Here is a 24,741-nt window from a genome sequence, read left to right on the forward strand (position 1 = left end):
ATGTGGGCTGAACCAGATATTTTCCTGTGAACCAGGTAACCCAGTTAGCCAAGATGTTGGATGCGTTGCTAGAAGGAGAAATAGAAGACCTTGACCTGCTGGAGTGCTACTTCCTGGAGGCTTTGTACTGCTCTCTGGGAGCCTCCCTGCTTGAGGATGGAAGGATGAAATTTGACGAATATATCAAACGCCTTGCTTCTTTGTCTACTGTTGACACAGAAGGAGTTTGGGCCAACCCTGGAGAACTGCCAGGTGGGAACCGAGTGTCGCCTGTTTCCCTGCTCTGAGTGCCTTTGGTTAAATTTCTAGAGGAAGTGAACGAGCTTTTCCGTATTTCTGTCTGTATGAGTTTTCCAGATTGTTTGCTTCTTTAGAGAAACATGCAATGGTCAGAGCACATGGCGGAATACCCAGGAGCAGTTCACATGCATCGACTGCTGTGTCAGAAGCCCAGACCCTCTGGGTGGTCTTTCTGGATGAGAGTCAACTTCTCTTGCCTCAGCTTAGGCACTTGCTTCCTTTGCTCTTTAAACTTTTCACATTCTGCATGACTTTGAGTTTCTTCTCCTGTGGGCTTCCCTATCTGTCTTTTTAATTTTTATTTTTAACCATCTATCTCCATTTCCACCATATCATTCATCTGCTGTATTCCTGAGTATTTGCACGGTAGACAATCAAGTGTGGATTTGTAAATCGTTCATAGGAAATCGTACAATTAACATTTTATGTTTTTGCACAAAAATGTGCATCTTCAATGAATCATACATGATGAAAAAGATGCATTCTCCAAGGTCTATATGCAATGGTAGGACCCTTCTTTGTCCATCTCTTATTGCTATTCGAGCATGGCTTGGAATATAGATGGCTTTTGAAGCTTTTGAAGTTGTATTTTATACTCCTTACCTGGTGGTCTTTTTAAAGTTTACAATGAAATGACCTCCGGTCTTTCTAATGGACAGTCATGGAGCAAATCAAAGATGTTTTTCAGGTCCCTGCTTTATTCAGTGGGAGTCTGAGTGCACTTTTCCAGAACTGAAGTCTCCCTTTGGGGAGTGCTTTTCAGCTCCGCCAGCCACGCTGGCTGTGTGTTGCTGCCATCTGCAATTCCCTCACTCGGAGACAATGTTGGCCTGCTTCCCTGGCTTGTCTCCCTCATTTGCCCTCATCTTGGGGGCCTGAATGGCCCTGTGGGCATCCCATTTCCAGACACCTGCTCACAGCTTCAGCCCTGTAGGCCCTCGAGCATACGCTCGACGGTGACCTCTGGCACTGTCATGTCTGCGTCACAAATCCTGCTCTCCACCTACTCTGCCTCTGAGACTCAGGCCACATGTGTTTCTGTTTGGCCTCATGGGGATGGACACTGTGTCGCCCCAGTGTCTGCTGTCGCCTCGAGCACCCATACTTGCCCCTTCCCTGCATCCTCACTTCCTTGGCTGGTGGCCTTCACTTCAGCCACTCTTGCCTGAGACCCCCGCATGCCTTGCCTAATTGTTCTGCTGAAACCCTCCGAGGAAACTCCAAGTCTGTCTTCTCTGCCTGTCTAAGGGCTGACAGGGAGAAGACCATGCAGCCACAAAGACAGATGTCTCCATAAATCCCAGTCCCCAGCTGGCACACTCACTCCTGGCTCCAAAGGAGCATTGGGCCTTTTCCCCAAATATCCACCCTGCCCTTTCCGCGGTCTCCGCAGCTGATCTTTCTCCCTGCTTCAACAGGAACAACGGAAGCTGTCTGATAGGAATCTCTCCTTCCAGCTGAAAAGCCTACAGCTCCTGTCTCTGACTTTCTCCTTTTACAGTGGAAGAGGCCACCCCCACTGCACCCCAGCCAAGGCCAACCCAGCCCCTTCCTCCTTCTCAGGCTCCTCGCTCCATCTGAGTTTCTCTCTCTCTCTCTCATGTTCAGTCTCCCACTCTCTACCATCCTGTCAGCTCTTAGACATGCTCAAGTAAAGCCTTGCATGGCCTGGGTGGAGGCGATGGTGATTACCTGGGCGCCTGCAGCTTCCATCTCTCCCCTACCCCGCCTGGGTTGCTGCCTTCCCGCATTGTCTGTTGTTCTTGCCCCTCTCCTGCTGCAGCACTTATGGCTCCACACTGAAATGGCCACTTCTTGCCTGTATCTGTCCCCCACCTGGCCCTCCAACAACTGCAAGGGTAGGGACCAGGGCTCTCTGCTTCACTGTTGTATTCCCAGGGAAGTGTATGTCCAGTGAATGGGAAGTGTTAGTTGAAAATACTCAGAAAGTGCCTGATAAGTGCACAAGTCACATTAGTGACTGTCCCGTGAACAAGAAGCATAAGCTCCAAATACTTGGCATCTGTCCAGTGATGAGTAGCATTAGTTCAAGGTACTCGGTATCTGTCCAGTGAAGGAGCAGCATTGACGTACTCACTATGGCCTCCGTGCAGTACAAGCAACATTAGTTCATTTCAAGCATGTGCCAGAATTGCTTTTGTATTTCCGTGTTTATGATTCAAGTGAAGTCAACCATGATTTCCTGCAGGTCAACTTCCAACCTTGTATGACTTTCATTTTGATAACAAACGGAATCAATGGGTCCCATGGAGTAAATTAGTTCCAGAGTATATTCATGCCCCCGAGAGGAAATTCATCAACATCCTGGGTAAGTCAGAGTCAAATCCTTGTTCCTGGGTTTAGGAGTGTGTGATACTCGCTCTAGGAGGAGGCAAAGAAGATCCCATGGCTTCTCTGGTACTCTAAGTCCCACGCAGAGAGCTGGTAGAGAAGAATTGAAGAGGGTGAGCTGTGGGCCCTCCTGGGCATGGAGGGTGGCCGCTTTGGTATTTTTGTCAGCTGCTGGCTCTGAGCATCTTCCGTGGCTCTGCCTCTCAGCTCTTTCCCCAGCAGGCCGATCCCCACAGGCGGATGAGATGCCGTTTCGCCTCCCCTGGCCTTTCCCTGGGCTCTCTTCAGTCCACAGAGCTGGCTGGGTGGGGACTAGACAGCAACGAACGAGGCAGTGTTTTATAAAGGGCGCTGGCTTGAAAAGCTGTGTGCCATGGGCATTTACATACTGAACCACACTTAGAATGCACCCCTCTGGCTATTCAGATAAAATATGGGCTGGCTATTCAGGTAAAATATGGGCTGAATAATTTCACAAAGCATGTGTCTGACTTTGGTCCATTGAGCTTGTGGAGTGAGACATCCCTGTTTTCTCGGGAGCCCATCAGGGTTGAAACCTGCCAGTGCAGGAGGGAGCCAGACGCGATGCTGTGGTCTCACTGTCTCTTCGGAGGAAGGTGTTGCTCAGGAAGTTAAATCCCGCAGGGGTCTGAGTGATGTCAGCAACAAAGAAGCTGAGTTTTTAGTATCCTGGGCATAAGTCAGAATTGCATCTTAAAATCGGCTCGGGTGTTCTACACCTGGACTGTGGTGATGATCGCACTGCTGTAGAACTGTGCCAAAGTCAATAAATTATACACTTAAATGGGTGAATGTTTCTGAGGTCATGTCTTGGCCTTTGCTCCTGTTTTTTATGGGATTTGTGGGGTTCTAGGACAACTCCATGTTGCCCCCAGTGCTCACCCTATTGGAGTTGCTGAGATGCCCCTGTTCCTAATGTCTATTTTAGTTCACACAGTGGATACCACTCGGACTACCTGGATATTGGAACAAATGGTTAAAATTAAGCAACCTGTTATTTTTGTTGGTGAATCTGGCACTTCTAAGACAGCCACTACCCAGAATTTCGTCAAAAATCTGAGTGAAGAAACTAACGTAAGTCATTATTCATATGAATTATCTATTGCTGTGTAACAAATTATTTCAGCGCATAGCAGCTTCATACCACAAGCACTGTGATCTCACAGTTTCCGTGGGTCGAGAATGTGGGAGTGACTTACCTGGGAGCTTCCAGCTCAGGCTCTCATGGGATTGCAGTCAAGCTGTTGGCCAGGGCTGTAGATACCTGGAGGCCTGGGTAGAGCTGGAGGATCCTCATCTGAGATGACGTTTCACATGGCTGGAGGCTGGAGGCCTCAGTTCCTCACCATGTGGCTCTCTCCATGGATGGCTTGGGTGTGCTCAACATGGTAGAGTGAGTGCTTAAGATGGATGGCAAAGCAGATGCTATGATGTCTTTTATGACCTGGCCTTGGAAGTCACATACCCTCCCTTCTGCCCTAATCTATGGGTGAGATAGAAGCCACCCTGTACACCCTGATATAGTGTGGGAGGGGCCTGCACCAGGTCATGGACACCTGGAGGCGAGGATGATCTGGGGCCCTCTTGGAGGCTGGCTGTCACATTATTCACCATCATTTTTGGGTTTCTAAAACTTTGCAAGTGTTTCCTTTCCTTCCTCCAGCCAGCTATGTGTCCAGTGTGTCGGGGGTCGGATATGTACCCGGCGTAGAGTTTGCAGGGTGCACAGGACAAGTGATAGTGAACAAGCTGTCAAGATCTGTTCTGTAGGGATTTGCAGGCAGTGGGGGGATAAACATGGAGATGTGCACAGGGAGCACGGCAGTGTTTACAGCCAGAGGGACCTGCAGGTTTGTGGAGTCAGGCACTAGGAAGCCGCATTTGGGAGCCTCCTTCACAACACCCCTCTCCCAGGACTCTGCAGCTGGTGCTCATCAGCCCAGCCAGGTACACCTGAACACAGTGGCTTTAGCAAGGTACACATTCAGCTTCAACACGTTCAGCTCGTGTGCACCTGCACTTTGCGTGCCCTACATGGAGAGAGTTATGGAAGGCAGAGGTTCGTTCTCAAAGTGTGGTCCCCAGACCGGCAGCCTTGGCATCACTGGAAACTTGTTAAAAAATACCCTAGACCACCAGGAATGGTGGTTTGTAACTGGTAGTCCCAGCTACTCAAGAGACTGAGGAAGAAGGGTCACTTGAGGCTGGTAATTCAAGGCTGCAGTGAGCTATGATTGTGCACCACTGCACTCCAACCTGGGCAACAGAGCAAGACCCTGTCTCCTAAAAATAGCAAAACAAAAACACCCTGATCTACCAAATTGGAAACTCTGGGGAATGGAGCCCAACAAGGTGTGTGGCACAAACCCTGCAGGTGGAGCTGATGCATAATTAGTTAAGTGTAAGAACCACTAATCAAGGAGCTCTCGCCAGCCTAAGCATGGCAGGAGGGCCTGAGGACACATGCGTGAGCATCCAGGGGGCTTCCCTCACCCTTCCTGCCGGCAGTTAGTCCCAAAGCCTGAACCACTTGTTCATGCTCTCTTTGACCTATTTAGATACAGCCAGCATGATAGTGATTTATGTTTGAATATTGTCATATTGAAAATACTGTTGGATATTGCATCTCATACGATGCAGTAGCTCTATGAAGTAGTCCTAAGAGATGCCATTACGATCGTCTTACAAGTGAGAAAAACGAGGCTCTGAAAGGTTGAATGACTTTTTGGAAGTCGCCTTGCTAGAACTGTGCAGAAACAAGACCCTCAGTCTACTTTCTTCTATGCCATATTGTCCCCAAGGCTCACATGTGACAATTCGCTATTGACTCATACAATCTGCTGAAAGGAAAGAGGAAGTCTTACTTTAGCACTTAGAAAATAATGAAGCACAGTCTCACACTGGGTTATTAAAAAGTTAGTTCAGAGGCCAATGGATTTGCAAAATAGTTGCTAGCTTATTTGCAAATGTTTACTGCTGCTACCCTGGGGAAAAGGCTGGCTTTTCACATCATCTCTTTCTGCTTCAGATTGTGTTAATGGTCAACTTCTCCTCCCGCACCACGTCCATGGATATCCAAAGAAATTTAGAAGCAAATGTGGAAAAGCGAACCAAAGATACTTACGGCCCACCCATGGGAAAACGCCTGCTGGTGTTCATGGATGACATGAATATGCCAAGGGTAGTTAGACGCTCAAGCAAGTGGAGGGATGGGTCAAGACAGTGCTTGCGTTTGCATGGGTGTGTGTAGAAGTGAGAATGAGAACATTGATCTTTACCTCTGTGCAATGTCTGCAGGGTACAGGCTGCGGGGAGCCAGCCTAAGGCAGAATGTGCCTGGGATGCTCTTCTTACACAGAGGGACCTTTCCCTGACTGATCATGTTCCTTAGTTTCTTAGAGGAGGGAAGCAGGCAGCCAGCAGCCTTTGAACTAAATTCAGCATGTATTTGAGGAAGTGGTTTCCAAAGGAGCTCTTATTTAGATAGTAATACTGTTGTTGGCCCCGTGTACATGGGAGGCATCAGGGCAGACCCTTCCCAAGAATTCCGCTGGACTCTTCAAGGAAGAGAAACTTCAGCTGCATTATGAGTATGTTTCTGGGGTCTGAGCCTGAGAAGTACAAAGTTTTCTTAGCATACTAGAATTTAAATTTATATTATTTCATTGAACCATTTTTTTCTGAAAGTCTATTTCCAGAAGGACTGTATGCAAAGCCAGAGTCCGTCCATCCATCCATCCATCCATCCATCCATCCATCCATCCATCCATCCATCCATATGTTCATTCATCTATCAGTCTGTTCTTCCATTCATCCATCCATGTGTCTTTTTCATCCACCCATCTGCTGTTTACCTACCTATCTGTTCATCCATCCAACCATCCATCTGTCCATTCATTCATAGATTTATTCATCTATCCATCTATTCTTCTGTTTGCCCATCTGTCTGTTTTTCCATCTACCTGTCCATTTATCCATCTACCCGTCCATTTATCCATCTACCCATCTGTTCATTCACCTGTCCATCCATCTACCCATCCATCCATCCATCCATCCATCCATCCATCCATCCATCCATCCATCCATCTATCCATCTGTCCATCCATCCATCCATCCGTCCATTCAATGGATGGTCCAATCTGTCTGTCATTATCAATGTATGAATTAATTACCCAATGTCTTTGCTTATGTTAAATGAAGAAAGGACAAATGCTTGTCTTAAAGCTTGATGCTTTGTAAGCCCCTGAGTTGAAACAGGTGAAACCAAGAGAAGCAGAAGTGTCAATGTGTGGACAGGCATATCACACCCCTTGGGTGGTACTGCATTGTTGAATTCTTGTCTGTCCATCTGTCTGTCCATCTGCCCATCCATCAATTTGTCCATTCGTCCGTCTGTCCATCCGTCCATCCATTCATTAATTGAATTAACATATATTTATTCAGCTCTTCCTATGGGACTGGTGCTGTGTAGTCAACACCTATGCAGTTCCTGCCCTCATGAAGCTGTAGTATCGTAAGGGAGACAAACTTCAAAAAACACAATCACAAATGGATATATACAGTTGCAACCTTTGAGAAGCCCCATGAAACTGAAACCGAGGTGCCCTGGAGAGTAACGGGAGAAATGAGATTGAGCTGGGATGGTCAGCCAACGCCTCTCTGACTCCCACTTTGCGATACTACTGTTCTCTTTTCTTTTTTAAAAAAATCAAGGTGGATGAATACGGCACGCAGCAGCCCATTGCCTTGCTGAAGCTGCTGTTGGAAAAAGGCTACTTATATGACCGTGGGAAGGAGCTGAACTGTAAAAGCATTCGAGACCTTGGCTTTATTGCTGCAATGGGAAAGGCTGGAGGAGGCCGCAATGAAGTTGACCCGAGATTTATTTCGCTATTCAGTGTCTTCAACGTGCCATTTCCTTCAGAGGAGTCTCTGCATTTAATTTATTCCTCCATCCTGAAAGGCCATACCTCGGTAACTTGATTTTAACTAGAAGTCTAAACCGGAAGACCTTGTGTTGGGGGGAAACATACACAGGGCTGACTTATCCATTTAGGCACAGCAGGGTTAGGGCCCTCAATACTTTTAAGGGCCTATGAAAATGTTTTAATTTCTTGCAAAATCAGAAGAAAAAAATCATCTTTATACGATGCCATTATAAAATGTAATTGTAATGTGTTTTTATGGAGGAAGAGGTCCATGGAGGTAAAAGTGCCTTGGGCCCATGGGAGTCCTGATGTGGCCCTGAGGTGCTCATGCCACATTGAGTGACAGCGAAGAATCAACTAGCAGGCTGGGGTCCTGGAGTCAGTCCCCTTCTGCTCCGGGAGCAGGTCCCTTGAACTCTCCTAACCTCATTCTCATTTGGAGCGGGGAGATCATGATGGTCCCCACCTCACTGGGTTTTGGGAGGATGAAAGGAGAGAAATGCATGTAAAGGGTGCCTAGTGCACACTGCCCAGTGCATAGCAGCTACTCATTGGTTACTAGTTACTGCTGTTATTATTATGATTTACTTGGCTCCTCCGAATGGAACCCATTCATTTAAACAACCATCTTCTGATCTGGCGTTTCCCTGCTAAAGCGGAGTCTGCACACTCGGAGGCTCCAGGGGCCAGGTGGGTAAGATAAAGGTGTGGAGTGGCCAGGCCTGATCAGTAGGAACTATGAGCACCTGGCCCGTTCATGCCCTACCTGAAGGCATTTGCTTTCAAAACTGTGAGGTCCGTGCTGGTCAAATAAAATTCCCCCCGAGGGCTGGTTGGGGTCTTTGGTTTCACATCATGTTGACTTGACAGTTAATGTGAAAACCTAGAGCAATACAAAAAAATCAGGCCAGGCGCAGTGGCTCATGCCTGTAATCCCAGCACTTTGGGAGGTTGAGGCAGGTGGATCACTCGAGGTCAGGAGTTCAAGACTAGCCTGGTCAACATGGCAAAACCCCATCTCTACTAAAAATACAAAAATTAGCCGGGTGTGGTGGCAGGCACCTGTAGTTCCAGCTACTTGGGAGGATGAGGCAGGAAAATTGCTTGAACCTGGGAGGTGAAGGCTTTAGTGAGCCAAGATCATGCCACTGCACTCCAGCATGGGCAACAGAGTCTCAACCTAAAATACATAAAAAAATAAAAAAATAAAAAATAAGTAGTAAAATTCACATAATGGCTGGGCATGGTGGCTCACACCTGTATCCCAGCACTTTGGGAGGCTGAGGAGAGCAGATCACTTGAGCCCAGCAGTTCGAGACCAGCCTGGGCAATGTGGTGAAACCCTGTCTCTACAAAAAATATGAAACATTAGCCAGGTATGGTGGTGTCCTGTAGTCCCAGCTACAAAGGAGGCTGAGGTGGGAGGATCACTTGAGCCCAAGAGGTCGAGGCTGCAGTAAGCCCTGATCATGCCACTGCACTCCAGTCTGGGAAACAGAGCAAGACCCCATCTCAAAAAAAATTCACATAACACAGAATTGGTTATTATAGCCATTTTAAAGTATACAATTCAGTGGCATTTAGTCCAGTCACAGCGTTGTGCAACCATCAGCACCGTCTAACCCCAGAACATTTTCATCACCCTGGAAGGAAACCCACACACATTAGCACTTACTCCCATCCCACCTCTCATTCCCAGGAACCATGACTCTACCTTTTGTCTCCATGGAGTTTTCCATGTTGGGTATTTCATATAAATAGAGTCATAAAGCATGTGGCTTTCTGTGCCTGGCTTGCTTCACCCCTCATCATGTTCTCAAGGGTCATCCGTGCTGGAGCTTGTGTCTGTCAGTGCTTCATTCCTGGTTTGTTTTATTTTGTTTTGAGATGGAGTCTCCCTCTGTCACCCAGGCTGGAGTGCAATGGCGCGATCTCGGTTCACTGCAACCTCCGCCTCCTGGGTTCAGGCGATTCTCCTGCCTCAGCCTCCTGAGTAGCAGGAATTACAGGTGCGCACCACCATGCCCAGCTAATGTTTATATTTTATTTTAATAGAGATGGGGTTTCACCGTGTTGGTCAGGCTGGTCTTGAACTCCTGACCTCAGGTGATCTGCCCACCTTGGCCTCCCAAAGTGCTGGGATTACAGGCATGAGCCACCGTGACTGGCCAACTTCATTCCTTTCTACAGCTTAGTAATATTCCATTGTATGGCTCTGCCACATTTTGTTTATTCATTCATCTACTGAAGGACATTTGTGTGTTGGGGGGGTGTCTTTGCATTTTTCAGACGTTTCATGAGAGCATTGTGGCTGTGAGTGGCAAGCTGACATTCTGCACGCTAGCACTTTACAAAAATATTGTGCAAGACCTACCTCCCACTCCGTCAAAGTTCCATTACATCTTCAACCTTCGAGATCTCTCACGGGTTTTTAATGGTCTTGTCCTCACTAACCCGGAGCGGTGAGTTTGATTTATCTTACTAAAATATGCCCCACAGGTATGATAGTTCTCTTATTCTTTTAAGACAGAGGGCTTATCAATGGATTTGATGAATCATTGTATGAATTAATTACCCAATGTCTTTGCTTATGTTGAAGAAGAGAGACCAACGCTTGGCTTAAGGCTTGATGCTTTGTAAGCCTTTGAATTGAAACAGGCAAAACCAAGAGAAGCAGAAGTGGGGACAAGCCTATCACACCCCTTGGGCAGGCTGTGTTGTTGACTTCTCGTTTTTAGTTCTGAAGTTGGAATTTGCCTGCATGGAGCCTTTTGCTCACATAACTCAGTCGTTGCCGGTTGGTTATAGGATGTGTGTCTTTATGAGAAGTAAGCAGAAGACAGAAAGGATTTAAGTCACGATATAGGGAAATTCCCGATTAAAACTAGGCTTATACCTTTACATGAATGTCTACTTTAGTCTATGTGGATTTGCAAGCATAGTCCAATTATGTGGATTCATATTATGAATCCAGAAGATACTGAAAAATGAATTGAGAATTTTCCATGTATCCTGCTTTTGAGTGCCTTGAAACATATAGACTGTCAGGGGCGGTCAGGAGAGGGCAGCTCCAGGTGTTTCAGGTGGAGTGACGGTTCTTTGCTAGAATGCAGGGAAAGTTCTGGAACTGGGGCCAGATTGAGTTGGCTCTTAGAAAAAGGAGCTGTCGGCCAGGCACAGTGGCTAATGCCTATAGTCTCAGCACTTTGGGAGGCCAAGGGAGGAGGATCACTTGAGCCCAGGAGTTTTAGACCAGCCTGGGCAGCATAGTGAGACTCCATCTCCACAAACAAATTTAAAAAATTAGCTGAGTGTGGTGGTATGTACCTGTAGTCCCAGCCACTTGGGAGGCTGAGGTGGGAGGATCACTTAAGCCCAGAATTTGAGGTGGCAGTGAGCTATGATTGTGCCAGTGCACCAGCCTGGGTAACAAAGCGAGACCCCACCTCTTAAAAAAAGAAAAAAGAAAGAAAAAGAAGTTGCCAGTGACCCTGATGCTGACTTTAAATTCATGTATTCCAACAAGTAGGGATGATGTCAGGTACTTATTTTACGTCATTTATAGACAACGCTCTTTTTTTCTTTCCTACAGTAAGATAAGCTACGGATGATGACTTTAGGGGGTTTACATTACTTTCTTAGCTTCTGTTGGATTCTCTGGTTAGATTTCATTAACGTGAGACTAGGGGGGCAGGACTGGAGAAATGTTGGGCCTTTATTGCGCTCTGTGTGTCTGTCTGAATGTCACAGCCGTCAGCCCTGGTATCCTTCAGGTGACTTCCTGGCTGATTTTTGTCCCTTCCATTCTGCAGATTCCAGACGGTGGCCCAGATGGTGAGAGTCTGGAGGAATGAGTGTCTGAGAGTCTTCCACGACCGGCTGATCAGTGAAACAGACAAGCAGCTGGTCAGTACATCCAATGCTGCTTCTCAGGAAATTCTTCTCAGGAAAATAAACAAGCGCCAAAAGTGTTTTTTATATTAGGACGCGAATTGTGGAAAAATAGGCACGAAAGGTCAATGGGGCAAAGGAGGGTGGGTGGGTTATTAAGTGTCTTGCAGCAACTGAAAAAAAATAGAACGCAAATTATTTTAGATAATAGTATGTATCCTCTGCTCCTAGCAAGTTTCAGCCCGTGTACTGTTGTTGAGTTTGGGTCCTTAAGTGGGCTTCTGTTTCAAGGTACAACAGCACATAGGCAGCTTGGTTGCAGAACATTTTAACGATGACTTGGAGGTGGTGATGAGGGATCCCATATTGTTTGGAGACTTCCAGATGGCTCTGCACGAAGGAGAACCACGCATTTATGAAGACATCCAGGACTACGAGGCGGCCAAGGCTTTGTTCCAGGTGGGGATGAGCCCCACCCTGTCCATGGGCTCACTTTCTCCTGAGCATGGGCCAAGTGGGAGCTGAGCATCGCGCGGGTGCCCGGGAGCCTAACACCTGGGGCTCTGTCTGAGGGCTTGAAATAATGGGCTTGTGTCTGGTCCGGTGGTTCCCACATCCAGCATGCTTGGGAGTGACGTTAGGAAATTGTTAGACTCCTGGGGCCACCCCGTGAGATTTGCTGCGCTGGGCCCATGGAGGGTCCCCGGATTCTGGTGCACAGCCAGGTTTGGGAACCACTTGTTTGACTCCCTAATATTCATTTTCATTTAAATTCATGAGATGAGCCTTGTTACCGGCTTTGGGTCGCTGCTGGCCAATCAAAGCCCAGCAGATGGAAATCTCGATTGTGAAAGCTAGATTAGTCCTGGAGACCCAAACAGTTTAATTATTTTAACTACTATAGATGTTCAGAAAAATCTCTCTTCCATTCTTAATCTCCTCTGGACAAAAGGAGGGAGTCTGTCTCTTAAAATCCAGTGATCCTTTAAGACTTTATTTATTTATTTATTTATTTATTTATTTAGAGACAGGGTCTCTCTCTGTCACCCAGGCCACAGTGCAGTGGTACGATCATGGCTCTCTGCAGCCTCAACCTCCTGGGCTCAAGTGATCTTCCTGCCTCAGCCTCCGGAGTAGCCGGGACTATAGGCACACATCACCATGCCCAGGTGATTTTTTTGTTTTTATTTTTGTAGAGACGTGGTCTTGCTCTGTGGCCCAGGTTGGTCTCAAACTCCTGGGCTCAAGTGATCCTCCCTCCTCAGCCTCCCAAAGTGCTGGGATTATAGGCATGAGCCACCGTGCTGGGTTTTAAATTCTTTTTTTTTTTTTTAATGCTTTAAATTCTAGGGTACATGTGCACAACATGCAGGTTTGTTACATACGTATACATGTGCCATATTGGTGTAGTGCACCCATTAACTCATCATTTAACATTAGGTGTATCTCCTAATGCTATCCCTCCCCCCTCCCCCCACCCCACAACAGGCCCTGGTGTGTGATGTTCCCCTTCCTGTGTCCATGTGTTCTCATTGTTCAATTCCCACCTATGAGTGAGAACATGCGGTGTTTGGTTTTCTGTCCTTGCAATAGTTTGCTGAGAATGATGGTTTCCAGCTTCATCCATGTCCCTACAAAGGACATGAACTCATCCTTTTTAATGGATGCGTAGTATTCCATGGTGTATATGTGCCACATTTTCTTAATCCAGTCTATCATTGATGGGCATTTGGGTTGGTTCCAAGTCTTTGCTATTGTGAGTAGTGCCACAATAAACATACATGTGCATGTGTCTTTATAGCAGCATGATTTGTAATCCTTTAGGTATATGCCCAGTAATGGGATGGCTGGGTCAAACACTATTTCTAGTTCTAGATTCTTGAGGAATCGCCACACTGTCTTCCACAATGGTTGAACTAGTTTACAGTCTCACCAACTGTGTAAAAGTGTTTGTATTTCTCCACATCCTCTCCAGCACCTGTTGTTTCCTGACTTTTTAATGATTGCCATTCTAACTGTTGTGAGATGGTATCTCATTGTAGTTTTGATTTGCATTTCTCTGATGGCCAGTGATGATGAGCATTTTTTCGTGTGTCTGTTGGCTGCATAAATGTCTTCTTTTGAGAAATGTCTGTTCATATCCTTCGCCCACTTTTTGATGAGGTTGTTTGATTTTTTCTCCTAAATTTGTTTAAGTTCTTTGTAGATTCTGGATATTAGCCCTTTGTCAGATGGGTAGATTGTAAAACCCACCATGCTGGGTTTTAAATTCTTTTTTTTTTTAAATGCAGGAAATTCTTGAAGAGTATAGTGAAAGCAACACCAAAATGAACTTGGTTCTCTTCGACGATGCTCTGGAGCATTTAACCCGGGTGCACCGTATCATCCGCATGGACCGCGGCCACGCCCTGCTGGTCGGGGTAGGGGGCTCAGGGAAGCAGTCTCTTTCGAGGCTAGCTGCCTTCACAGCCGGCTGTGAGGTCAGTCCACGTACCCTCCCAGAAATAGGTTTATGATGCCAGTTTCTGCAGTTGGTAGTTCATGTACATATTGGAACAATCCACAGCAGACCATAGCATGATGTTTTCATAGAGTATCGAGGTGGGTGTTTTGGTTTGTTTTATTGTTTCTTGTTTTTGGCTTGATATTACTATATTTTAACTGAATAGCCAGAGCATCTAAGTACAGAGTTCTTTGGCTTAGGATAGGGTTACATCCTGATAAAATAATCATACGTCAAAAATATCGTCAGTTGAAAATACATTTAATATCCCAATTAACCCATCATAAAGTTGAAAAATCCTAAGTGGAACCATCAAAGCCGGGGACCATCTGTATTGCTTTGTTTTTAGGATGGAGAATGTCAGATCAAGTTAGAAAGTCAAATACAAGCACATCCTGTGAACGGTGATGTGTGTTCATATGGGGAGGGCTTGATCCAAACCTCAGTGCACCCATAGTATGGGGCTGGCAATTTGCTGGCTGCCATATCTGCACAGCCTGCACACACAGATCTGGGTTAATCTTAGAATCTTGTATTTTTAAACAGCTTTACTGAGATTGAATTCAAGACCATACAATCCACACATTCAAAGCATACAAGCCAGGACTTGTTGGCACATTCACAGATCTGTGCAACCAGACCACAGTCTACTTTAGAACACTTCTGTGGCTTCGGCCGGGCGTGGTGGCTCACACCAGTAATCCCAGCACTTTGGGAGGCCAAGGCGGGTGGATCACCTGAGGTCAGGAGTTCGTCATTACCCTTGCCAACATGGTGAAACCCCGTCTCTACTAAAAATAAAAAAATGATCCAGGCATGGTGGCACGCACCTGTAATCCCAGCTGCTCGGAGGCTGAGGCAGGAGAATCACTTGAACCTGGGAGGCAGAGGTTGCAGTGAGCTGAGGTCGTGCTGCAGCACTCCAGCCTGGGAGACAGAGTAAGATTCTGTCAAAAAAAAAAAAAAAAAAAGAACATTTTGTGGTTTCAAAAAGAAAAAGAAATCCCCTGCCCTTTAGTGATCACCACCCTGACCTCTGCACCCTCCCCTCATCAAGCCCTGAGCAACTAACGGACTAATCTGCTTTCTGTCTCTATAGTCTTCCTATTCTAGACTTTCATGTGAATAGTGTGTGTGTCTATTTTGTGTCTGGTATCTTTCTTTTAGCACAGTGCTTTCAAAGTTCATGTTGTAGCTTACATAGGTACTTCATTTTTTTTTTGCCAAATAGGAGGCCCTCGTGTGGCTATGCCACGTTTCCTTTATCCACTGCTGGGCATGTTTGTTGTTTCCACCTGTTGGCTTTTGTGGACAGTGCTGCTGTGAGCTTTCATGCACAAGTTTCTGTGTGGACATGTGTTTGCATTGCTCTTGAGTATGCTCCTACAAGTGGAATTGCGGGATCCTATGATAACTCTATGTTTAATTGTTTGAGGAATCTCCAGGGTGTGGCTGCACCGTTTTCCATTCCGACCAGCAGCGTCTGAGGGTTCCTTTTTGTCCACACCATTCTTAGAATCGTACAGGTACCTCCTGCAGGTTCCACAGGTAAGTCACCTGCAAGGGGCCTCTCGAAGTGGAGCAGACACTATGCATTGAGATGTAATTTGAAGAAGAGTCGTGTCCCTGATTCACCCTTTTCTCCCCGACTCTTCATTAGTTCTCTGGTATCTGACTTCTTTCACTATTAGGGTCTCCCGTTATCCAAAATGCCTCTGTTTTTGCCTCTGGTTGCATGATACACATGCATGCTTATAATATTTTCAATTTACAATGGATTTATTGAGACGTAGCCCCATCTTAAGCTGAAAAGTGTACCCTAAAATGCAACTAGTACCTAACAGCGGCTATCTTTAGGTGATGAAATTACAAATGATCTTTATTTTCTTTAGACGTTTCTGCATTGCTTGAATTGTTGCAATGAGGATTATTCCATTTAGAGAGAGAGAGAAATGAGTGAGTCCATAACAATAGTGATTCTTATCCCATGCAACGGACTGAAGTTTTTCCGTGCCTGTTCTGGGTGTGTGGTGCAGGACAGGATCTGTATTCAGCCTCAGTTCTTCTCAGATGCTCAGCCACCCCTCATGTCTACCTCAGAACCCTTTGATAAGTCCACCTTTAGAGAAGACACTTCTTGCAGAAGGGTCATTTTCATGACTCTTCTCCTCCTAGCAAGCAAGAGGTGTTCTTCCCCCCCGCCCCCGCCCCCACCCCCGAGATGGAGTTTCGCTCTGTTGCCCAGGCTGGAATGCAATGACGTGATCTCGGCTCACTGCAACCTCTGCCTCCCCGGGTTCAAGCGGTTCTCCTGCCTCAGCCTCCTGAGTAGCTGGGATTACAGGCATGTGCCACCACGCCCGGCTAACTTTTGTATTTTTACTAGAGACGGGGTTTCGCCATGTTGGACAGGATGGTCTTGAACTCCTGACCTAAGAGGTGTTCTTTTGCACAGACTTTCTTCTTTGTCTTCAGTGTGTTTTCTGGAATCAGATTTAACTCCGCATCATTGCCATTACCACAGAGAGTCTTAGGCAGTTCAGGCTGTTATAACAAAGTGCGATAGAATGGCTGGCTCATGGACAGCAGGTGTTCGTTTCTCACCATTCTGGAGGCTGGGAATTCCAAGATCAGGGTGCCAGCATGGTCGGGCTCCAGAGAGGGCCCTCTCCCGGGCTGCAGATGGCTGGCTTCTCATGGCATTCTTACATGGATGGATGACAGCACGAAAAGTCTTTGGGGTCCCTTTTGTAAGGGCACTAATCCCATTCGTGAGGGCTCCACCCTCATCACCTAATCACCTCCTAAAAGCCCAACCTCCAAATACCATCACATTGGGGGTTATGATTTCAACAAAGGAATTTTGTGTGTGTGCGGGGGGAGAACAAACATTCAGTCTATTGCACGGAGTAAGAATCACTATTGTTATGGACTCACTCATTTCTCTCCCTCTAAATGGAATAATCCTCACTGCAACAATTCAAATGATGCAGAAGCGTCTAAAAAAAATAAGGATCACTTGTAATTTCATCGCCTAAAGATCGCCACTGTTAGGTACCAGTAGCCTTTTAGTGTATACTTTTCTTTTTTTAAATTATTTTTCTGTTATTTTCATTTTTGGTCTGGGAACCAATGGAATAATGTACACTTTTCAACTTACAATAGGGCTGTCTCAATAAACCCATCATAAGTTGAAAATATTATAAGCTGAAAATGCACTTTTGATTTATATATTCAACTTACAATGGGTTTATCTGGATGTGACCCCATCGTTAAGTTGAGGAGTGTGCTGAAAGTGTAGCACTTTTGTGCCATGGCAAAGTCAAAAAATTCTAAGTTGAACCAGAGGAAGTCAGGGACCATATGTGCATTCATACACAAACGTATTTCCTTCTTACCAGCAATGGGTTAATGTTATATATAACTTATGTAATTTTTCCCCACTGTGTCACTGCATCTTTCCAAGTCAATAAATATGTATTTACATTGTCTTTGGAAGCGTTGGACAGTATTCTATTGTTTGGATATGCCACACATAACCCATTTCCAATGGCGGGCATTTAGCTTTGTCCTTGTTTTCTTATTACTAACAGTGCAGTGATGAGCACCTTTGTTTATGTATCTTTGAATATTGTTCATTTTTTTTTCCCCATAGGATCACTTTCTTTAGAGATTGGTAAGTTGTCAGGTTAAAGGGTATATGCTCTTTTATGGCTTTGGTTGCCTGGCACCAGATTTCGCACTGGGAAGGTTGGACCTAAACTCATATGGAGTTTGCCTCTTTGGAGTGGAAAGGACCTGGGGATGCAGGACAGAAGGAAAGGAAAAAAGTGTCCTTATTAACAACCAATCACCCCACCACAAAGGATTATGCTAATTTATGCAACTGGCAGTGTCCGTTTTCACATATTCTTGCCAATACTAGATATTGTCATTCTGATATTTGTCAAGATTATAGGTGGAAAATATTGCAGTTTAAATTATCCTTTCTCCAATTAATAGTAAAGTTTGAATATCCTTTTATACATTTTTTGGACATTTACCTTTTCTCTTTTGTGTATTGCCCCTTTATATACTTATTGAGTTGTGAGAACTCTTTATATAGGAGAGCAATCACAGTTCATTCAATGAATCCAGCTTCCAAAATTTCACAAATATTGGCCTTTTGTTTGAGGTATTTGTAAAAAAGGGAAAAACTAATATGCTTGATCTAGCTTTAAATCTGATGAAATACATAATTGAAATCATTCATTGTTAAAATGTAACTGTTTTGCAATTGTTTTTCACATTTTTCTGTAGGATAAGGCATTCCCCACTGGAAAGTTTTGTTATTTTTTTTCTGTTGATTTGTCCAGGTAAATCTGAGGCATTTTCCCCTAAAGTAGCGCCTCGAGGAACAGCAGAGAGGATGTTGAGGGACAGAGATCTGGAGGAGGTTGAGGACACACAGGGCTGTGTCTGGGCCCTAGGAAGTGGCGAGGGTTGGGTAGTGGGGTCAGAACAGGTGTTCAGAGAGTAGTGCCAAGAGCTGCTGGGGAGGGGAGGCGGCTGCACTCAGGAGGGGTGAGGAAGGTTTGCAGGCGACAGGCAGAACTGGAGACCAGAGTCTATTGGCCAGAAGGCATCCTGGTTGCGTTGCGCGCGTGTGTGTGCGTGCACACGTGTGTGTGTGTGAGCGTGTGTTCTAGTGCATGCCAGGGTGCAAGTGAGTGTGTGGCTGAGTGTGAACATGTGGGAATGACCGTGTGAGTGTGGCTGTGTGTGTGACAGTGTGAGTGAAGCGTGTGTGTCAATGCATAGGGTTGAGGGAGGTAGGGAACAGAGAGAGATCTCTCAGTTCCTGGAAATCTGCCATGTTTCTGACAGTCGCTGGTTGCAATGAAAGTTTTAATTTCTGCTTCTGAGCTAAAAGAAACACTTGAGCAGAAAAAGCGTGCTTTAAACTTATGTCCTTATTCACATTTACATCGATTTCGTGTGTACATTGATTTCCTGTCACGAAGTTAAAGTGCCTGCTTATTTCTCCCTGCGTGCGTCTTCCCACACGGTCTGATTTTCTGTAAACTGCAGTATGTGGCTGGCGCTCACCTTGGGGTACATTCTTCCCCCCTTTCCTCTGTTGCTGGGCTCATGGGGCTTCCCCCTCCTCTGTTTCATGACAGGGAGTCCCTTCCAGACTTTTCTTTCCTGACCTACTTCCTCGAGCTTGGACAGACCCACGCCCTCTGCACTCTCCTCCAGCGTCCCCACCCCGGAGCCCGCAGGGAAGGGAGGCTGGTGGTGGTGACGCCCATGTGCACTGTGTCTGCATCGCAGGTGTTTGAGATCCTGCTGAGCCGAGGCTACTCGGAGAACGATTTCCGGGAAGACCTGAAGAGCCTCTATTTGAAACTTGGGATCGAGAACAAAGCGATGATCTTTCTGTTCACGGATGCCCATGTGGCTGAGGAGGGCTTCCTGGAGCTCATCAACAACATGCTGACCTCAGGTACAGCCAAGACTGGCGCCCGCTGTGGCCAACACCCCACTCAGCTATTAAGGGAGGTCACTTTCTTCAGCAGTTACCACCTCCAGACACTGTGGGTAGCCCTGTGCGGGTGTACCTGTTCCTCCCTCACGGCGGCCCCTGAGATAGGTCTCATTATCTTCCTTGGCTCCTCCTGTCCTGGAGTCTCCCGAGTGTGCCTCCTTCTCTCCGTCTGCGATGATGGCAGTGCCCTTGCAGTAAGAACAGGTGGTGTCTGGGCATCTGGCCGTGCCCCGGGCTGTGCTAAGTGTGCATCATACATTCCCGTCTCCACAAAAACTTGATGAGAGGCCAGGTGTGGTGCCTCCTGCCTGTGATCCCAGCACTCTGGGAGGCCAAGGAGGGAGGATAGCTTGAGCCCAGGAGTTTGAGACCCCGTCTTTACAAATTTTTTTTTTCTTTTTTTTTTTTTAGACAGAGTCTCGTTCTGTCTTCCAGGCTGGAGTGCAGTGGCATGATCTCGGCTCACTGCAAGCTCCACCTCCTGGGTTCACACCATTCTCCTGCCTCAGCCTTCCGAGTAGCTGGGACTACAGGCACCCACCACCATGCCCGGCTAATTTTTTGTATTTTCAGTAGAGACGGGGTTTCACCGTGTTAGCCAAGATGGTCTCGATCTCCTGACCTCGTGATCCACCCACCTCGGCCTCCCAAAGTGCTGGGATTACAGGCGTGAGCCACCGCGCCTGGTACAAAAATATTTTTAAGAAGTTAGCCAGGCATGATGGCATGAGCCTGTAGTTCCAGCTACTCAGGAGGGGCAGGAGGATTGCTTGAGCCTGGGAGGTTGAGGCTGTGGTAAGTCATGATCATGTTATTGCACTCCAGCCTGGGCAACAGAGTGAGACCCTGTCTCCAAAAAGAAAAAAAAACAAAAACAACTGAAAAACAATCAAACCTAATAGGGAAGGTACCATTAACATCCTCATTTCACAGCTGAGGAAACTGAGGCCCCTGTAGAGGGCTGAATGGTGGCCTCTAAAAGACACATCCTAAACCCCTGGATCTTGAGAATGATGAGACCTTTGTAAGAAAAAGAGTCTTTGCAGATGTAATTAAATTAAAGATCTTGAAGTGCCTTCCTGGATTTAGGGTGGGTCCTAAATCCAGTGACAGCTGTCCTTATAAGAGAAGGCAGAGGGAGATTTGAGACACAGAGAATAAGGTCCCATAAAGATTCCCACAAGTCACGGGACACCTGGAGCCACCAGAAGCCAGAGGAGGCAAAGAAGGATTTTTCCCTTGGAGCTTTTGGCAGGTTACCCTGAGACCTTGATTTCAGGCCTCCAGAACTGCAAGAGAGTCGGTGTCTGTATTTCTTGTGTGAAGCCACTCGCTTTGGGGTAATTAGGCATGGCTGCCCCAGAAATCTACTAGAGATGCCACCTACCTTATCCAAGGGCACCTTGCTGGGAAGGCACTGAGGCGAGACTGGAACCCAGGATTTTTAGCATCTTAGCCACGCTCACAACCACTTTACCGTGTTGTTATCTTGTCTACCCTGGGGCCCTGCAAAGATCCATGCTGACTTTGTCTGGCCTAATGGCTTACAGGGACCTCCTTTCTTTCCCAGGGACCTATTTCATCGATTGCTTGTTTGTTTCAGCACCTGACCATATTCATTATTGTATTGCTGTGTTATTCATTGAGCCCCAGCCTCCCAGCATTTACTATAAAAAATTTCTAACATAACAGTGAGGCTGAAAGAATTTTTTCTGTGAACATCTGCTGGCATGCCATCTAGATCCCTCCATTCTCGCCTTGCTGCACTTGCTCTGTCACGCGTGTAAACAGCTTTCCCTCCCTCCCTGCTTCCACCCTTCTCGTTTTTAGATGCGTTTCAGAGTCAATTGCAACATCACTGCTCTCCCTGCTAAATGCTTCTGCGTGCCACTATCTAGAGTTCAAGTTTTGTTTAGTGTTTTCTTTTGATGTAAAATTTATGTACAGGGAAATGCACAACATTTTAAGTGTATATTTGCTGCATTTTGATCATTGCATTTTAAGTCGCGTCTGTTTCAGTGGGTTGTCGGCTCCTTGAGAGGGAGGATCGGGTCATCCACCTGGATTTATTCCACAGTGTTTATTCCAGACACTGGGTTTGGTAGGGAATAAGATGGTCATGACCTCTGCCCTCCTTGGAGCATACATTTCAGCGTGTGAGTAGACTGGTTAACGACAACAACAAATACACAAAGAGATACAGCAATTGCAGATTGTGGTAAGTGCCGTGAGTGCAAAGGGGAGGTGCTGTGAGAGAGAGTGTGGGCAGGAGCATCTCAGGGCAGACAGGGAAGGCGTCACTGTAGAGACTTTTCAGCTGAGGCCTGAGAGATGCTGTATGATCACACTCCCTATGGCTGCTGTAGCAAATTTCCCCAAACAGCACAGATTTATTCGCCTATGCGCCTGGAGGTCAGAAATCGGAAAAGGGTCTTAAGGGGTTAAAATCAGGGTGTTGGTGGCGCTGGTTCCTTCCAGAGCTTCCCGGGGACACTCTGTTTCCCTGTCTCTTCCAACTGCTTCAGGCCACCCGTTTCTTGGCTCTTTGGCTCTCTGGCTCTCATCCCTCCAGTCTCTGCTTCTGTCATCCTGATGCAAACTCAGCTGCTTCTCTCTTGTGGGGACCCCTGTGATCGTCTCCAGCCCACCTGGGTAATTGAGATCACGCGCTCCATCCCACCATCCTTGGCTGCGTCACATCCACAGAGTCCTTTTTGCAGGAAACATAAAGAAACCCATTGGCCGGTTCCTGGGCTTAGGATGCCATGGACACCTTTAGAGGGCTGTTGTGCAGGGATCAGGACGAAGTGGAGGGGGTCTATGACGTGGAACCTTGTAGGTCATTTATAGGAGATAAGATTTTATTCTCAGTGCAATGATGTAGTCCAGATTTATGGGTTTTTTAATTTTTTAGACTTAATTAATTAATTATTTCAGAGACAGGGTCTTACTCTGTTGCCCAGGCCAGAATGCATGATCATAGCTCATTATAGCTTCCAACTCCTGGGCTTACACAATCTTCCTGTCCCAGCCTTTCGAGTAGCTGGGACTACAGATGCGTCTCACCACAACCAGCTGATTAAAAAAAAAAACAACAACACTTTTTTTTAAAGAGGTGGAGACTTGCTGCATTGCCCAGGCTGGTCTTGAACTCCTGGGCTCTAGTGTTTTTCCTGCCTCACCTTCCCAAGGTGTTGAGATTACAGGCGTGAGCCACTGCACCCAGCCAAGATTTATGTTTTTAAAAGATCCCTCCAGTGCCCCGTGGGGACTAGATTAGAGGGGAACAGGAGTGGGAGAGGGGCGTCCAGTTTGGAGCTACCCCTGCAGTTTAGGCAGGAAGTGACAGCGATTGGAGGAGGGTGGGGCACTGGGGGCAGAGAGAAGTGGGTGGATTCACGAGGTATTCGGGAGGCAGAGCCAACAGGACTTCAACGGATTTGGCTGTAGGTTGGGGGAGGGGTATCAAGGGTGACTCCCAGGTTTCTGGTGGAGCGAGTGATCGGTGCTTCCATTGGCTGAGATGAGGAAGACCAGTTCTGGGCTTGTGGCATTAGGAGCGTGTTGAGTTTGCTGCACTAGATGAGAATCCGAATGTGATGTCATATAGTGTATTAGTTTGCTGGGGCTGCCGTCACAAAATGCCACAAACTGGGTGGCTTAAAACAATAGAAATCTACTCTCACAGTTCTGGAGGCCAGGAGCCCAAGATCATGGTGTCAGCAGAGCCCGTTCCTTCTGAGCTCTGGGTGGGGGAATCTGTGTTGCTGGTGGCTGCTGACAGTCTTTGGTGTTCCTTGGCTTGTAGGCACAGAACTCCGGTCCCTGTCTTCGTTGTCACGTGGCCTTCCCCTTGTGTGCTGTCTGTCTCTGTGTCCAAATTTCCCTCCTTTATAAGGGTACCTGTCATATTGCATTAGGGCCTATCTCAATGACCTCATTTCAACTTGATTATCTCTGTAAAGACAATTTCCAAATAAAGTCACAATCTGAGCTACTTTGGGGACTTCAGTATATCTTTTTCAGGGCGACATGCAACTTCAGCCGTAATACATAGGCAGTGTGTACATGAGTCTGGTTCTCAGAATAGGAGCCTAGGGTGGGGACGTCAATTTCAGAGTCACTGACATGTGGTGGGACCCGAGTGAACCATCCAGGGAGAGCCCAGCACTGAGTTCAGGTGGAAGAGGAACGAGCAGAGATTGAGAGGGCAGGCGGGGCCCCGGGAGTGAGTGAGAGACTGCGAGGGCAGGCGGAGCACGGGGAGCGAGAGACTGAGAGGGCAGGCAGAGCACAGGGAGCAAGTTCCTCTTTGTCTTTTGGGAGTCTTGGGCTCCCTGCCAAGGGAGGGATCCCTCTCCCTTGTTGAATATCCCCAAGACCATCCCCGGCTCCGTGACTTGCTAGGAGGACTCGCAGGACTCAGCATGTGGTCCTGCTCGTGGCTGTGAGTCATTACAGCAAAACAACACAGAGCAACATCAGCAATGGGAAAAAGTGCATGGGGGACCCTAGGGAAGACCAGCCTCAAGCCTCAGAGTCCTCTCCCCGGGGAGCCACACAGGACATGCTTAATCCCCCAACATCGAGTTGTGGCAACTCGTGTGAAGTACTGCCCACCAGGGGAGCTAGTTGGAGACTCAGTGCTCCGGGATTTCCTTGGGGCTGCTCATGTAGGCACCTCTACCTGGCATGTGCCAAAATCCCAGATGCCCGGATGGAGAGTGGGTAGTCAGCATAGAATACGTTGCATACCCAAGCAGTGTGGGCACAGTGGTAGGCTGTTCTTGCATTGCTACAAAGAAATACCTTAGACTGGTTTTTTATAAAGAAAAGAGGTTCATGTGGCTCACAGTGCCGCAGGCTGTACAGGAAGCATGGTGCTGATTTCTGGGGAGGCCTCAGGAAACTTACAGTCATGGCAGAAGGTGAAGGGGGAGCAGGCATGTCCCATGGCCAGAGTAGGAGCAAGGTTGGGGGAGGGGCCACACACTTTCAAACAACCAGATCTCACGAGAACTCACTCACGCTCACAAGAACAGCACCAAGGGGATGGTGCTAAACCATCCATGAGAGATCTGCCCCCATCATCCAGTCACCTCCCACCAGGCCCCACCTCTAACACTGGGGATTACAATTCAACCTGAGATTTGGTGTGGACGCAGATCCAAACCACATCCCATATTGGGCCACTCTTATCAGTGAATCGGGGAGGA

The 24,741-nt window shown here is 47.0% G+C and overlaps 1 protein-coding gene across 1 annotated transcript in view; it reads left to right on the forward strand.

Annotated features, from left to right (window-relative positions):
• The window catches only part of DNAH10 (dynein axonemal heavy chain 10), a 171,685-nt gene that overhangs the window by 104,492 nt on the left and 42,452 nt on the right, over positions 1 to 24,741 (forward strand). The window contains exons 43-52 of the mRNA XM_019038458.4: positions 36 to 252; positions 2,510 to 2,629; positions 3,602 to 3,747; positions 5,702 to 5,854; positions 7,387 to 7,647; positions 9,891 to 10,063; positions 11,414 to 11,507; positions 11,784 to 11,951; positions 13,784 to 13,972; positions 19,312 to 19,483. Coding sequence (XP_018894003.3) covers positions 36 to 252; positions 2,510 to 2,629; positions 3,602 to 3,747; positions 5,702 to 5,854; positions 7,387 to 7,647; positions 9,891 to 10,063; positions 11,414 to 11,507; positions 11,784 to 11,951; positions 13,784 to 13,972; positions 19,312 to 19,483 — 1,693 coding nt within the window. The remainder of the gene's footprint in view (positions 1 to 35; positions 253 to 2,509; positions 2,630 to 3,601; positions 3,748 to 5,701; positions 5,855 to 7,386; positions 7,648 to 9,890; positions 10,064 to 11,413; positions 11,508 to 11,783; positions 11,952 to 13,783; positions 13,973 to 19,311; positions 19,484 to 24,741) is intronic.

This window comes from Gorilla gorilla, chromosome 10 (assembly GCF_029281585.2).
Source record: "Gorilla gorilla gorilla isolate KB3781 chromosome 10, NHGRI_mGorGor1-v2.1_pri, whole genome shotgun sequence".
NCBI lineage: Eukaryota > Metazoa > Chordata > Mammalia > Primates > Hominidae > Gorilla > Gorilla gorilla.